This window comes from Humulus lupulus, chromosome 7 (genome assembly GCF_963169125.1).
Source record: "Humulus lupulus chromosome 7, drHumLupu1.1, whole genome shotgun sequence".
Taxonomy (NCBI): Eukaryota; Viridiplantae; Streptophyta; class Magnoliopsida; order Rosales; family Cannabaceae; genus Humulus; species Humulus lupulus.
In genome coordinates, this window is record NC_084799.1 from 91247008 (window position 1) to 91262744 (window position 15737).

General features: G+C 41.9%; 1 protein-coding gene across 1 annotated transcript; it reads left to right on the top strand.

Moving 5' to 3' along the window:
- The first annotated feature begins 222 nt into the window (after positions 1–222).
- On the top strand, positions 223–2728 carry LOC133791967 (uncharacterized). The gene is made up of 3 exons (XM_062229876.1): positions 223–780; positions 1908–2103; positions 2547–2728. Exons 1-3 carry the CDS (start codon positions 223–225, stop codon positions 2726–2728), a joined length of 936 nt encoding a protein of 311 aa, XP_062085860.1.
- The last annotated feature ends 13009 nt before the right edge of the window (positions 2729–15737 follow it).

The following is a 15737-nucleotide window of genomic DNA, read 5'->3' on the forward strand; positions in this document are numbered from 1 at the left end:
TGCCTACTGAGACAACAGCAGGTTCTAGTAGGGGATGCTACACCAGTTGTGCAACCAGTTGCGACACCAATATTACAGCAACAACCAGGGACTGAAAACAAGTAGGAGCCTCTTTATGAGCGATTCAAGAAACAACACCCTCTGATCTTTTAGGGAGGGACATATCCACTGTGAACTGAGCAATGGTTGGGTATGAACACCTCCATCCTGGACTTTATGGGGATGGCAGGTAATGACAGAGTGACTTTTGCCACATTCATGTTTTGGGAGGACGCTAGAATCTGGTGGGAAGTGGTATCGCAAACCAGAGATGTAAAGACTCTGAGCTGGGAAGAGATTAGATATTTGTTCAATGAGAAAAACTATAACGATGCAGTTAAAGCTGCAAAGGCGGTTGAGTTTAGTAGTCTCGTGCAAGGCACCATGACTATTACGAAGTATGCTCTAAAATTTGATAGGTTGGCCATGTTCGTTGCAGACTTGGTGCCAGCTGATGTGATAAGAAAGGAGAGATTTATTCGAGGGATAAATGTTTGGATTACTTTGGATGTTAAAATTACTTTAGTACCTAGAGTGACAACTTATGCTCAGGTAGTGGAGAATGCCCTCACTGCTGAGGGCACTGAAAATAAGATCCGGCACGAGAATGTGGCCAGAAGGGGCACCAAAGTGGGACCTCCCTTTGGATCTGGTAGGGGCGGAGGCCCTAGTGTCGAGAAGAGAAAGACCCCATACACTATTACAGTTCCAGGCCCAGATAGGAGGCAACAGGGTATACAGGTTAGCTGCCAGGGCGACAATGAGAGTTGGAGGACTTATCTAGAATGTTCCAGATGCAGGAGATGTCATCTGGGAGAGTGTCGGGCAAATGCCTGCCTTTTATGTGGTACATTTGGGCACCTTAAGAAAGATTGCCCAAGGGTGAAGAAGGAGGAACCAAAGATATCGGACAACTTGACTCCAGCTCGAGTGTTTTCATTGACACAGTGAGAGGCTGAGGCTCATCCCTCAGTAGTGACAGGTCAACTTTCTAGTGTTGGCAATGCTTATTCTGTTTTTGATTGATTATGGGGCTACATTTTTCGTTCTAACTAGTAGAGTGATTGATAGGTTGTGTAGACCATGTGACTACTATGCACTGGGATTTTAAACTTTATTGCCTACTGGGGATTTGGCAGTCTCTAGGAGATGGGTCAGATCATTGCCAGTGGAGGTGGATAGTAGAGAGCTATCAGTAGATATGATTGAGTTGGTCATGGAGGACTTTGATTTGATTTTGGGTATGTATTGGCTAGCCAAGTATGGGGCAACCATAGATTGTAAGAAAAATATGGTAACCTTTGGAACCTAAGGGCGAGGTCCCGTTTGTATTTGTAGAAACTGTGCACGGACTTCGTGTTTCTATGATATCAACATTGAAAGCTAGAGACCTATTGCAAGGTGGTTGCATAGGATTCTTAGATAGTGTGGTAGATACCACTAGGGTTGTGCTAGTTGGACCCGAGGAGACCAAATTAGTTTGTGAGTTTTTGGAAGTATTCCTATAACAGTTACTAGGGTTATCGCACCACAGAGAGATAGAATTTGTTATTGTACTAACACTGGGGACAAAGCCAGTGTCTAGGGCACCATACAAGATGGTGTACATATAATTGAAGGAACTAAAGGTTCAGTTACCGGAATTACTGGACTTGGGTTTTATCAGGCCTAATTTTTTGTCATGGGGTGTGCCAGTATTATTCATGAAAAAGAAGGATGGATCTCTGAGGATGTGTATTAATTATAGAGAGTTGAACAAGCTGACTATCAAGAATGGGTATCCACTGCCAAGGATCGATGCTTTGTTTAATCAGCTACAGGGCAAGATTGTATTTTCAAAGATTGATCTTCGATCTGGTTATCACCAGCTGAGGATCAAAGATGAGGACATTCCGAAGACGACCTTTTGTACCAGGGTGTTCAAGGATTACTTGGATGGATTTGTGATAGACTTCATCAAAGGCATTCTAGTTTATTCTCAATCGGAGGTAGGGCTTGAGCAGGACCTCAGGTTGGTATTACAGATGTTGAGGGAACACAGATTGTATGCAAAGTTCCAGAAGTGTGAGTTCTTGTTATCTCAGGTGACGTTTCTCGGTTCCATTGTGAGTAGAGATGGAATAATGGTTGATCCGGCCAAGATTGAGGTGGTCAGGGATTGGCCAAGGCCAAGGAGTGCTTCTAAGGTTAGAAGTTTCCTTGGTTTGGTAGGATATTAGTGACATTTTATGGAAGGGTTCTCAAAGATTACGACACCACTGACGGAGCTGACACACAAGAGCTTGAAGTTTGTGTGGCAAATTGGTGAGAAAACAACTTCTAAGAGTTTAGGCAGTGGTTGATCACCCCTTTGGTTCAGAGCCTTCCTTCAGATCAGGAGAAGTGTGAGATATACACTGGCCACAAGAGCTTGAATAATTTTTTTACCTAGAGAGATCTTATTATGAGGCAGAGATGTTGGCTGGAGTTTGTGAAAGATTATGATTGTAAGATTCTTTACCACCCAGGGAAAGGCAACGTGGTGGCAGATTCCTTGAGTCAGGGAGGGCTAGGAAAACTGTTTAGCTTGAAACAAATATCGAAGGTGTTGGCAGAAGAGATGACCAGAGCAAGTACAGAGTTTGTGGTGAGTCACTTAGCTTACATCACCTTCCAGTCTACTCTCTTGGAGAGGATTAGAGAAGGGTAGATGAATGATCCTCAGTTGATGAGGCACATAGAGGACCTCCTAGCTGGAGTGGCTAGGGATTATACTGTCTCAGAGTTGGGTTTACTAAGATTTATGGAGTAGATTTGTGTTCTGATGGACTCTGCTATCAAATGAGAGATTCTGGATGAATCTCCTACCACGCCGTACTCTCTCCATCCAGGCACCATGAAGATGTATCAGAATTTGAAATCGTTATACTGGTGGTCTAGGATGAAGAAACATGTAGTTGAATATGTGGCTAAGTGCCTAACATGTCAACAAATGAAAGTAGAACACCAAAGACCAACAGGGCTATTACAGCCTTTGGGTAACCCTGAATGGAAGTGGGAGGACATTACTATGGACTTCGTTGTTGGGTTACCCAGAACAGTAGGTCAGTATGATTCAGTTTGGGTGATTGTCGACTAGTATACCAAATCAACTAATTTCTTGCTAGTAAGGACAAATTGTACAATAGATCAGTACGCTGATCTTTATGTGAAATAGATAGTATGCCTTCATGGGAATCCTAGGTCCATTGTGTCAGATTGGGATCTCATTTTTACTTCAAAGTTTTGGGGAAGTATGCAGAAAGCTATGAGTACACAACTGAAGTTCAATACCTCCTATCATCCTCAGACAGATGGACAATCTGAGAGGACAATACATATACTAGAGGACATGCTGCGAGCATGTGTATTGGACTTTGAATGCTCCTGTATTAAATATTTGCCATTGGTTAAGTTTTCTTACTACAACAGCTACCAGTTGACTATTGGAGTGGCTCCTTATGAGATGTTGTATAGTAGGAAATGCAGATCACCCATCCATTTGGATGAAATTGGTGAAAGAAAATATTTGGGTCCTAAAGTAGTTCAGAGGACTGATGAGGCTATTGAGAAGATTAGAGCTCGGATGCTCGCTTATTAGAGTAGACAGAAGAGCTACGCTGATCCCAAGGGTAGAGACATAGAGTTCCATGTCGGGGACTATGTTTTCTTCCATGTTTCACCATTAAGAGGGGTGAAGTAGTTTGGAAAGAAGGGCAAGCTGGGCCCTAGGTTCGTGGGACCTTTCGAGATCCTACAAAGGATTGGTCATGTATCCTATAGGTTGGATTTACCCCTATCGCTGTCAGGGGTTCATATTGCATTCCATATTTCGATGTTTAAGAAATATGTGTCAGATGTAAGTCATACATTAAGTTATGAGGATCTTGAGTTACAGACAGATTTGTCTTATGAGGAGCGACCAATTCATCTCTTGGGTAGAAAAGACAAAGTATTGAGGAACAAAACCATACCTTTGGTTAAGGTATTATGGAGGAACAACAAGGTCGAAGAAGCGACTTGGGAATTAGAGTCAGACATGCGGGATCCGTTTCCCGAGCTGTTTAGGTAAATTTTGAGGGCAAAATTACCGTAAGGAGGGGATAGTTGTAATGTCCCAAAATTCTTAATAAGGCTTACTGCCATGATTAAGGGGCCCAGGAGGGAAATATTTGAATAATTATGTGATTACGTGAATTGCATGGGTTATATTATTATATAGCAGACTATGCATGTTTAAGTGTATTAAATGTGAAAAATAGGCTCACTTTTATTTAAAGAGGCATATTTGTAATTTTAACCCATTGAGGGTCTAATTGTAATTATATGATTATATGACTGAGACCGCATTATTATGTGGATATATTTGAGATATTCGGCAGGAGTCGATCCTTTCGAACAAGACAGCGGTTTAGTCACAATGGGGGATTTATACTTGGCTTGGGGTGAGCCAAGGGGTGTTTCAGTAATTCGTTGATTTACCGAGACTCACTAGAGTATGAGTCGTATTTCGGGAAAAATAGTGATATTCTGGGTTTAGCAGAATTAACTGGGAATTTTAAGTATATTGTGTGACGGGAGGGTAAAATGACGATTTCTCCCTTAGTGGGCCTTGAGAGGGAAATGTTGCCTTAGGGGAAATTTTGGTCTTTTGGACCCATAAGTTATAAGCACATTAGTTTATTAACTCAGGAACAAGAGAAAAACAGGGCAAAGAGGAAAAATAGAGGAAATTATCTCTCTCTCTCTCTCTCTCTTTCTAAGTTTTTGAGATTTTGGATGAGAATTGTGATTCTAGAGATTGGAAGCAAGCTTGCTTAGGGATTTGGAAACTGTTAAAATTAGGGAAATAGTTGGGAATCACGTTTGGACAGAGGTAATCTTGTTCTTAAGTTTTAGTTTTTGGTTTTTGAAAGTTTTTAAAATAATTTCTTGGAGGTTGAGTTTTAGTTAAGTTTTAAGTTTGTTTACTGTGTTTCTGAGATACTGGGACCATTATTATGGTCGAAACAGGTGAAAATCATGTTTTGGGATGATTTCAGGAAGGTTGGCGATTCCAAAAATCATTGGTTTTCTAAGTTCGTAGGGCCACGTTTCGACCCTGTTTTTAGGGCGCCACGGCTCCTATGAACTTAGAGGGACATGCAGGTGCCTTGAATTGCCTTGGCGCCACGACGCGTGCCCTGTGATTTTGGGCTCGAGGCTCTCTGACTTGTTGCGACGTGACCCTTAGTGGGGGCGCTGCATCTGAAATTGGGAAAATGAGAAAAAGTACGTTTTGGGATCTGGGAACTCAAACATAATGGCTTGTGAATGATTCTACTACTCGGGTTAATAGAATGCACGGTCCTGGAGGCTAGGACATGGTTTGGAAGCCTTTATTAGTTCGTTTCCTGATAGTTATTCATTGTTATGGTTGTGAGTAGGATGAACCATCAGGCTTGGGGGGAAAGGACCGTACTTGGGGGTCGTCAGACACTATTTACTCAGGACTTGAGGTAAGAAAACTGCTCCCAATACGTGATATATATGATTAGGGCTTGGTTCCCTATGTATGAGATTGATTATGAATATGCATGTGATTGTTAGATTAAGCATGCTTGAATGCTCTGTATCTGGATAATTGTTAAATAAAGTATGCTTGTCGTTATTATCTAGTTAAAAAGGCTTGACTTATAAGTCAAGGACGACAATAGCGCGTTGAGTGTTGGTCGAAAGGCTTGAATTATTAGTCAATGATGATAATAGCGCACTGAGCACTAGTCGAAAGTCTTGACTTATATGTCAAGGGAGACAATAGTGCGTTGAGCGCTGGTCAAAAGGATTGACTTATAAGTGAACGACGACAATAGCACACTGAATGCATGCCGATATTGTTAGGGCTAATTAAGAGCGTGGTATACGCTTGACCAACCCTATGGTCTCCTGAAATATAAAGCACTAGGTATGCTTGGCTAGCCCTAAGGCTGGTTATACGGAAAATAGGGCAATGGGACCAGTGTTATAAGGCTTGGTTTATAAGTCAAGGGTTTAAAGGCTCGGCTTATAAGCCGGGGGCGGCAATAGCGTGCTGATCACTGACCAATGTGGTTAAGCTAACCAGGAAGCGTGGTAAGCATTTGAATGACCGTATGGTCGCATGAAATATAAAGCGCCAGGTATAGTTGGCTAGCCCTAAGACTGGTTATACAGGGAATAGGGCAATGTGCCCTAGTGTGGCCCTATAGTCATTTATCTGTAGAATAAGGAAATGGGCCATGTCGTGACTTTATAGTCAATTATCTAGATTTATCGCATGCATTAGTAGGGTTATTACTGCTAGGCATACTAATTATGATTATGTGATCTGGTGATTTATTGCTTATAAGCATGATCATGTTTTCTTGTTGAGCCTCGGCTCACGGGCGCTAAATGGTGTTGGTAAAGTAAGAGAAAAGCTGGACCGACAATGAGTTGGAGAGCTTCAGGGGCAGAGTGTACATATGCGGCCTGCTCGTCCGCCCGGCCGAGGTTATCAGTTGGAACTAGGGTTGGACCTAAATTTTGCCACCTAGGTTAGATTTTGTATACATTTTGGAGTTTCTAACATTTTTGAACTGTTTTGGGATCCTATTTATTGATATCAAACTCTTTTATATAAAATGGTTGACCTTTGATAAAATAAATTTAGTACCTAAACTTGTGGTTAGTTTCAATTACACGTTTTAAGTTCAAATGACTCGTTTAGTGAGTTCAGCACTATTTAATTACACAGTGTAACGGTCTTGGATTAGGAGGACATTACAGGGGTTGCCATCATTGGTGAATATATTATTCTAGGAGTTGTAGTCCAATCATTTTTGAAGTGGAACTTACTAACCTCTTTGCAAGAGGTTTTGTAAATGGATCCGCTAAGTTCTCACTTTTCTTAACGTATGAGATTGATATGATTCCTCCTCAAATCAATTGTCTCACAAATTCATATCTTAGACATATATGTCTAGCAGCCCCATTATATATGCCATTATAAGTTATAGCTAGTGTGGCTTGACTATCACAATATATCGAGATCTTCAATACCTTATCTGTGGAGAATGAGATATTCAACAAGAGATCTCTAAGCCACTTGGCCTCTTTTTCGGTTGCTACTAAAGCTATATACTCGGCCTCCATTGTTGAGCGTTAAATACATGTTTGTTTCTTGGAACCCCAAGAAACCGCTCCTCCTCCAAGTATAAACATCCAACCACTTTGTGAGAGATTATCTCCCACACTTGATATCCAACTTGCATCGAAATATCCTTCAAGTATCTTCAGAAACTTTGAATAATTGAGGCCTAGTTGCTTGGTCCTTTTAAGGTACCCTAGAACTCTTTCAATTTCTTTCCAATGTTCCATACTTGGATTGCTAGTAAACCTACTTAGTTTACTAACCGTATATGAAATATCCACTCTTGTACAATGAGCGGTGTACATTAGACTCCCTAATGCACTTGCATACTCAAGTTGACTCACCGCTCTACCATTATTCTTTTAAATATGTATACTTGAATCAAATGGTGTATTTTCCCCCTTGATATTCAAATGACTAAACTTGTCAGGCACTTTCTCAACATAGTGTTCTTGACTTAAGGCATAACCCCCACTATTTCATATCACTATTATACCCAAGATGGTATCAACCTCTCAAAGGTCTCTCATCTTGAAATTGGAAGATATAAAACTCTTCATTTCTATTACGCCTTTCATCTCATTACTCAAAATCAACATATAGACACACCAAGATGACATAGTCATCACAAGTCTTAGAGTATAAGCACTTGTCCGTATTATTGTGAATAAACCCATTCAAAATTATGGCTTTATCAAATTTCTCATGCCATTTTTTCAGTGCTTGCTATAAACCTTATAATGATTTAACAAGCCTACACATTTTATGTTCATTTCCACTTCGAACAAAATCCTCTGGTTGTTCCATATAGACCTCCTCATCGAGATCTCCACTTAGGAATGCCATTTGGACATCCATTTGATGAAAATAAAGGTTATATATTGATAACGAGGCAAATAAAACTGTTATTATGGTTGTCCTAGCAATCGGTGCATACATGTCAAAATGATTGAATCCTTGCTTTTGTTTAAACTCTTTAGCTACTCATCTCGCTTTGAAGGATTTTATGTGCCATCGGTGTGATATTTCCTCTAAAATACCCACTTGCACCCAACTAGTTTTCAACATTGTAGAAGCTCTACCAATTCTCATGTGTGGTTTGAAATAATTGAATCCACATCATTATTTATTGCCTCCTTCCAAAAACATAGTCTCTTGAAGACATTGCTTCTTAATAGGTTTTGGGATCACCCTCAACTTAAAGAATCATAGGAAATTTCCATGTGACTTCTTCAAGTCTATAGTAGAGTATCTCTACTTGAGAACATTTCTCAATTGACCCCAACTGTTTAAGCCTTTGGCTTCTCCAAGGCAATATTGGTTGCTCATCCACCTTTGGATCTTTCTCTTTACTAGATTCTCCAACACTTGTGGGTTCTTGAGAATCGCTATCTCCATATAACATATTCTCAGAGAACTCCACTTCTCTTGATTCAATTATCACATTAGACTCCAAGTCTAATAGCCTACAAGCTTTTCTATTTGAGGCATAGCCTACAAATGCACACTTTGCAACCCTTGGACCCAACTTGGTCCTTTTAGGCTTCATGCTCTTGCAATAAGCAAGGCACCACCACACTTTAAGATAGCCTAGGTTTAGCTTCTTCCCTCTCTGTAACTCATATGGAGACACATTGTTCTTTTTCATAGGAAGACGATTCAATATATGACACACAGCAAGCAAAACTTCACCCCACAATTTATAACACAATTTAGCATGCAAAAGCATAGAGTTAATCATTTCAAGATAAGTCCTATTCTTTCTTTCAACTATTCCATTTTGTTGTGGAGTGTATGGTGCAGTGCATTCATGAATAATGCCATGTTTTTCACAAGACACATTGAAATAATTTGAAAAGTATTCACCGCCTCTATCATTTCTAGGAGTCTTTATTTTCATTTCCGATTGATTTCCTACTTTAGATTTATAGATTTTAAATACATTAAATGCCTTATCTTTACACTTAAGCAAATACACATAAGTATACTTAGAGCAATCATCTATAAAAGTCATGAAGTATCTTTTTCCTCCTCTAGTCAACATGTCATTCAATTCACATAATTCACTATGTATTAAATCTAGCAAGTTTGAACATCTATCAACACTTGGAAATGTTTCATTACCATTTTAGATTTATGACATAATTCACATTTATCATGCTTATTTACATCACATATAATGAATTCACATAACAACCCTTCTAATTGTGCTATAACATATATGAGCAAGTCTATTATGCCACAAAGTAATATAACTAGAGTACATAGTTTGATTATCTCATTACATGAATAACCACTTCCCACAAAAGTGTCCAATTTAGTCAGATGAGTTTACCAAATTCAAATTTCATTTTGATACCAGATTTACTCAATAAACTTTCACTTATAATGTTTCTTTTTTTATTGGGAACATAGAAAACATTAGTTAGGGTCACCTTCTTTTTGTTGTCTGTGTTTTCATCAAGTGACATGTGGCACTCTTCGAGAGTAGTTATGTTTTCTGAAGACGTTGAGTGATTTCTATTGAGCTCACTGTCTACTCAGGGGATGGGTTGCCTCCTGTCTTCGAAAGGTTCCCTGGGGAAAAGTTATCCTCCGACAGGCCACGCCCCAAGAACCTTGGATATGTTAGCTTGAGGTTCCTTCAGTCCACCAGGTTTGCGAGAAGACCTCTCAGAGTCTAGCTGGAAGCGCCAGGTGTCGAGCGCAGAGACCTTGGCCCATAGATAATTGTCTAACAAAGCTACTATAATACAAATTGTGGCATCGAGCCTGTATAGGCGACAAACAACGTATCCTAATGCACTGGGTGGTGAGGGAAAACATGCAGCCACTCTCTGACACTGTCAAGACCGTTTCTCCCTAGAACATGTTGGGTTGCAACCATAAATGGGCCCCGTTTGATATGCATGGGCCCATCACTACCTCTATCACAAAATGTGTATTAATTATCTTTTAATTCAAATTATTTGGGAATGTTTTTTTAATAACTTCCCATTAAGAGAATTAGTTGCTCTTAACCCCTATAAATAGGGGCTAGGGCATCCAATGTAGAGGGATCCCTAAACTTTTGTATTCAAAGCATTGTAAAAACGTTGTCTGAAACTCCATAGAAGCTTGCCCAACCAAGCTTCACCAATACTAATACAATAGCCTCATGGACTAGGTTTAATGAATGATCTAAACAAGGTAAAATCTCTTGGTGTTTACTGCATTTCTTTAAAGCTCTCCTTTATTAAGTTGATAGCGAAAAAGGACGTCAACATTTTAGTGCTTTCCTTGATAGCTTGAGGAAAGATTTGAAGAGTCGACAATGGTCACCACTAGAAGAAACATTCTACATGACATTGTGCCTCCCCCTGCGACTGAGGGAGGAGAACCCAACCACTCACCTCGGCCTGAAAACCCGGAGGTGGCCCAGAAAAACTACGATGAAAATGTCGAGTATGACAGAGAAGACGATGAGTTTTATGAGAGTGATTACTCCCAATCCATATACACGGAGGAGCCACCTGATGTGGTTGCTCTCAGAGGCCAAGTTGCTTCCCAGTAGAAAAAAATTGATGTTCCGGAGGGGAACATTGCAGCTTTACAGGAGATGGTTAACACAATGAGGGTCACTTTGGTGGCCCAATGGTTGCAAGTGGACCTCTATGGTGAAGTACCTCCTAGGAAGCAAGCTGGTGTGCCACCTATGCACTCAGCTGGAGTGCTACCTGTTACACCAGTGAGCGTGCTTGCAGAGCACCCCATTGAAATGGCGTAAGGTTTGCCAGGACATGCCACCCATGTACCTAGATAGAGCTGGAGCCCCAATTGCATAAGAGGTGACAAAGGTAAGGTTGATGTAGAACCTTTGGCTGGGAGGAAGAAAACCCATCGAGCACCCAAACCCATTCAACCCTTGAGAAGGGGCGAAGATAATCAAAGGTCGGGTGACCGAGGACACAACCATGCCACTAGCATCCATGGAGCCTAGGGCCTTCCCCCAAAACACGCCGCTAAAGAACGTGTTAGGCCAGGAGGTGATGTCCTCCCAGAACCCCAGCAGCCTCAGAGGAACCCTGACCAATGGGCCAATAGTATAAACACCTCCACCAAATGAGGATGAGGAATCAGCATTTCGGTTAACAACGACGCTGTTGACTCCGAGGGGGAAACTGAGGTGGTATACCCTGAGGACCATGGTCACCACCACACGTAACCTGACCTGAACGTTCACAGGAACAGATCAGCTCTCGAGGACAATCATGGGAGACAACAACAGCCAGACCTCTAAGATGACCTTAATGCTCGGATGAGAGAACACCCAACATAGAGTGCTAATCAAAATCATAACCCTCTCCATGCATAGTTGGAGAGTTTGAAAAGGATAATGATTAAGATGGCCTGGAGACAAGGTCATGACTCCAACGGGGAGGATGAATATGGGGAGCCTTGTGCTCCCCACATCGTGGAAGCCCCTTTTCTTTGAAGCTTCAAAATGCCAAACATCAATTCGCAAAGTGGAGGCAAAGATCAAATCGACCATCTCTTGAAGTTCAACAGAATGATGTCGGTTCAACGCATCTCCAAGGATGCTAAATGCCACGTCTTCCAGTTGACTTTGACGGGACTAGCAGACGAGTGGTTCAAGAAGCACAAGCCAGGATCCATTCGCTCTAAGCACCAACTCTCCTCCTCATTTCGAAGACAATTCATAGATGCTCCGAAGGTGAATTTTGAGTTCAATGGTTTGGCCAACATAAAGCACGAACCACTTGAGATACTTAAAGCATACATGAAACACTTTAAGGAAGAAGCATCTAGGATCAAGAGGGTTGACGATGGCCAAGAACTGATTGTCGTATAGGCTAGCATTCAAGCAGGTTCCCCTCTATGGGATGACCTCTAGTGAAGAGGATGCCACAGGCTCAACGACTTCATACTTCCAGCCCATGAGTACATCAACTGGGAGGATGCTCGGATTGGAGCTTTTGGAGGACCAGTCCCTTTCCCTGCCCCATTATTCTCAAACACCATGGATCCAAGAACTCAATATTCTCCATAGACTCTTGCCCAAATGAGTGTTATGATATCTCCACACTTCAACTGAGTTGTTCCACCAGCTAGCTTCAATGTTGTTCCCACAACTAGGTTTAGTATCGTTCCCACAACTACCATCAGTAGCGTTTCCACAGCTAGTTTCTGTACCGCACCCTCTGCCTATGGAGCAGCTCCCACTGAATATAGTACTTTTCAATCTGCATTAAGTGTTGGAACAATGGCTCCAGCCCCACCAGTGGCACACATTGAGAACTCTAGAGGTAACAAATGCGGGGGGAAATGGAAAGATAAGAAGCCCAAGAGGACTAGATCAGCTCCGGACGAGAAGTATGCTCTTTAGTATTCTGAGTACACGGACTTGGTGGATACTTGGGAAAATATTTTCCTTGCCACGTAGCAGCAGGTCCACTACCGAAAACCGCAACTTATACGAAGGGATTGGGAGAGAGGAGATTCCTCTAAGTTATGTCAGTTCCACAATGATGTGGGGCACCAAACCAATGAGTGCAGGAAACTTATAGATGAGATTGAGAGTCTTATAAAACTGGGGAACCTCCACCAATATGCTAGGGTTAGAGCATGCCCAGCCCAGGCTTCAGCCGCAGGATTGCCTCCATAGTAGGTGGTTCCTCAGGCACCAGGCCAACTGCCCATTTCCTGACAGCAGTAGGTAGCCCATGGACCTCCACCGGTGAACGAGAGAGTAGGGAATATCTCTAGGGGCCACCACTTGGGGGCACTTCGAGGGGCTTGTAGAATCGATATGCGAGAGCCTCAAACCATAACGACGAAGTGTTGGTGCTTGCTTAGCAGCCATCATAGATGCCACGGATGACAGACCAATTCAGCTCCTTCTCCTAGGATGATGATCGGAGAATGCATTTTCCCAACAATGATCCCTTAGTTTTCGAGTGCTAAATTTCTAACAAGATGGTAGCTCAGATCCTGGTTAATAAAAGGAGTTTAGTGAACATCCTGTTCAAGACAACATTCAAAAAGATTGGGTTGACTACGAGTGATATGTCCCCATGCATCTCTATTATCTACGGGTTCTCAGGGCAAGGTCTTATTCCAATTTAGGAAATCAAGCTGCCAGTGAAAATTGGAGAAATGCCTCACAAGACCTTCAAGTATTACACATTTATGGTCGTAGACTGCTCTGCTACTTACAACGTCCTTTTGGGACGTCCGACCCTAGTGGAGTTTGGAGTCTTCACCTCAATACGCCACTTGTGCATGAAATTCCCCACTGAGGTAGGAATAGGCACTATATGTGGACACAAAAAAAAGGCTCGTCCATGCTACAATGTGTTAGTGAAACATCCCGTGATGGTTTTTGAAGTAGTTGCCCCCGAGAAGCCTCCTCCTGTGTAGATGGAGGTCCAGGTTGTTCAAGAGGAGTGGGAGTCCAATGAACTGGACCCCAGGGTTGGAGAAGAAAGGGATGTTGAGCCCATGGAGGAAGGTGAGGAGATCATCCTAGGCACCTCCAATCCTTATAGAAAGACTAAAGTCGGGAATAACCTCAAGGTGGAGGTTCGAGAAGCTTTGGTATGCTTTCTCAAAGAGAACCAGGATGTCTTGTGCTGGTCCCACTCATATATGATGAGCATTGACCATTATATCATATGCCACGCCTTGAACATTGATTCAAATATTTCCCCAGTGCAATAGAAGCGGAGGACAATGGACCCGACTCGGGCAGAGGCCTTGTAACATCCCATATTTGCTAATAATGATTTGTGTCTTGATTAGAGTGTCGAGATAGCAATAATTGATTTAATTATGTTAATAAGTGTATTTAATGAAGATGTGATTAGAAACGCATGTTTAGGCAAATTAAATATGCATGTGGATCCATTTAAATTAGTAGGGGAATACTTGTAATTTTGGCCCGTTGAGCGCATAAATGTGAATTATATGTGTGTTAAGATTTATACCACAAGAATGTGGAGATATATTTGTGATGTGTGATCTGAGACAATCCTAGGGAGCGAAATAGTGAAAACGGGGTCGAATACCCGGCTCGGGGTGAGCCTAGGGGTAGTTTGAGGAGATAGTACGTGTTTGGGATTACTAGATAATAGGTAGTGGTTTAGTGATTATTTGGGTATGTCGGGATTAAATGGGGATTTATAGGAGTACTCGAGGAATTAGTATGAATGGTGTAAATGAAGGAATTGCCCTCAGAGGCATTAAGTGGCCAAGGGTAGACTTAAGGGAATTTTAGACATTTTGGAGGTCGGGGATAAACTTGAATTTGGACTTAGGTAGCCGAGGATAGACTCAAGCCATCATCATTCTAGAACTAAGGAGAAACAAAAAGAAAACACATCCTCAGCTCATTTCTCTCTCTCTCTCTCTCTCTCTCTCTCTCGATACCCTCATTCTCTCTCAAAGACAAAGGGAATTTTTGTTGAATTCAAAGGGAGGACGCTTGAGGATTCAAGGAAGGTGAAGCCTGAAGTGGTTGGGGTTTAGTCAAGATCAGAATTGCAATTTAGGTAAGGATTCTAATATGGTTTTAATTGTATTTTTGCTGTGGTTGGAATCTTTTTCTTTATTTTAAGCTTAGTCTGATTTTTTAGTTTGATTAGGTTATAGGGTAAGTATTGGGGTGGTTATGCTGGTCATGATGTTTAAAAACAATCTCTGGACTGAATTCTAGGTTTAAGGTTTGAATTTGGTGAATTTTAGGTAGTTTAGCTCGTCAAAATGCATGAGGAATTCTGGGTTTTGGCGCTTGAGTCGTAGCCTTGTTCTTCAGGCACCGCGAAGAGGCCTTGGAAGCCTCTGGTTTTTCCCAGGTGTCGTAGCACAGGCTGAGGCGCACCGAACCTTGTGTCCCCATAGAGAGAGCCCAAGCTCTCTGACTTACAGCGGGGCGCAACCCTAGGGGGTGGGTGGCAGCTCAAATTAGGGGAAATGGCCTATGTTGGGTTATAAGCTCGGGCACCCAAATCTTAGGGCTCGGGAAGGATTCTACTACCCAGCTTAGTATAATTCGAGGTCCCAAAGGCTAGTATTTTAATATGAAGTTCTTAATTGGCTAGGGCTTGATAGATATCTATTTATTGATACATTGTGATTAGGTTTTACGTCAAGGCTCGGGGTTAGGGATCGTGCTGGGGATCACCTTGTGTTGTTAGCACAAGCCTCAAGGTAAGAGAACTATTTGCTCCTGTTGAGCGATGTTGTGTTTAGTGTTGTGTGTATTGTTTATATCTATTATGTAATACATGTGATTGTGACCGATTGGCAAGGGCGGGGAGAAGCAGAGGTCGAGAGTGGCAAAGGTCAGGATCAACGTTAAGCATACTGAATGCAGGACACTAGGGCGAGTCCCTCTAAGGGTGTTGTACACACCTGCTCGGTTAAGACCACGGACTTGGTGCCTGATAACACACCTCGATCGAAGAAGGTCGCTGGTGTGTTACTGTATTGTTGTGTTGGAATGCTGTTATGTTTTTGTTATATCGTGTTG

What these genes read in the sequence shown, in the direction of transcription:
- LOC133791967 (XM_062229876.1), top strand. Translation starts at nt 223, where the DNA reads ATGGCAGGTAATGACAGAGTGACTTTTGCCACATTCATGTTTTGGGAG. An exon ending in GGAGGCAACAGGGTATACAG is followed by an intron (nt 781 to 1,907) that starts GTTAGCTGCCAG and finishes GGTTATCACCAG; the next exon opens with CTGAGGATCAAAGATGAGGA. An exon ending in GTATGCAAAGTTCCAGAAGT is followed by an intron (nt 2,104 to 2,546) that starts GTGAGTTCTTGT and finishes TTTACCACCCAG; the next exon opens with GGAAAGGCAACGTGGTGGCA.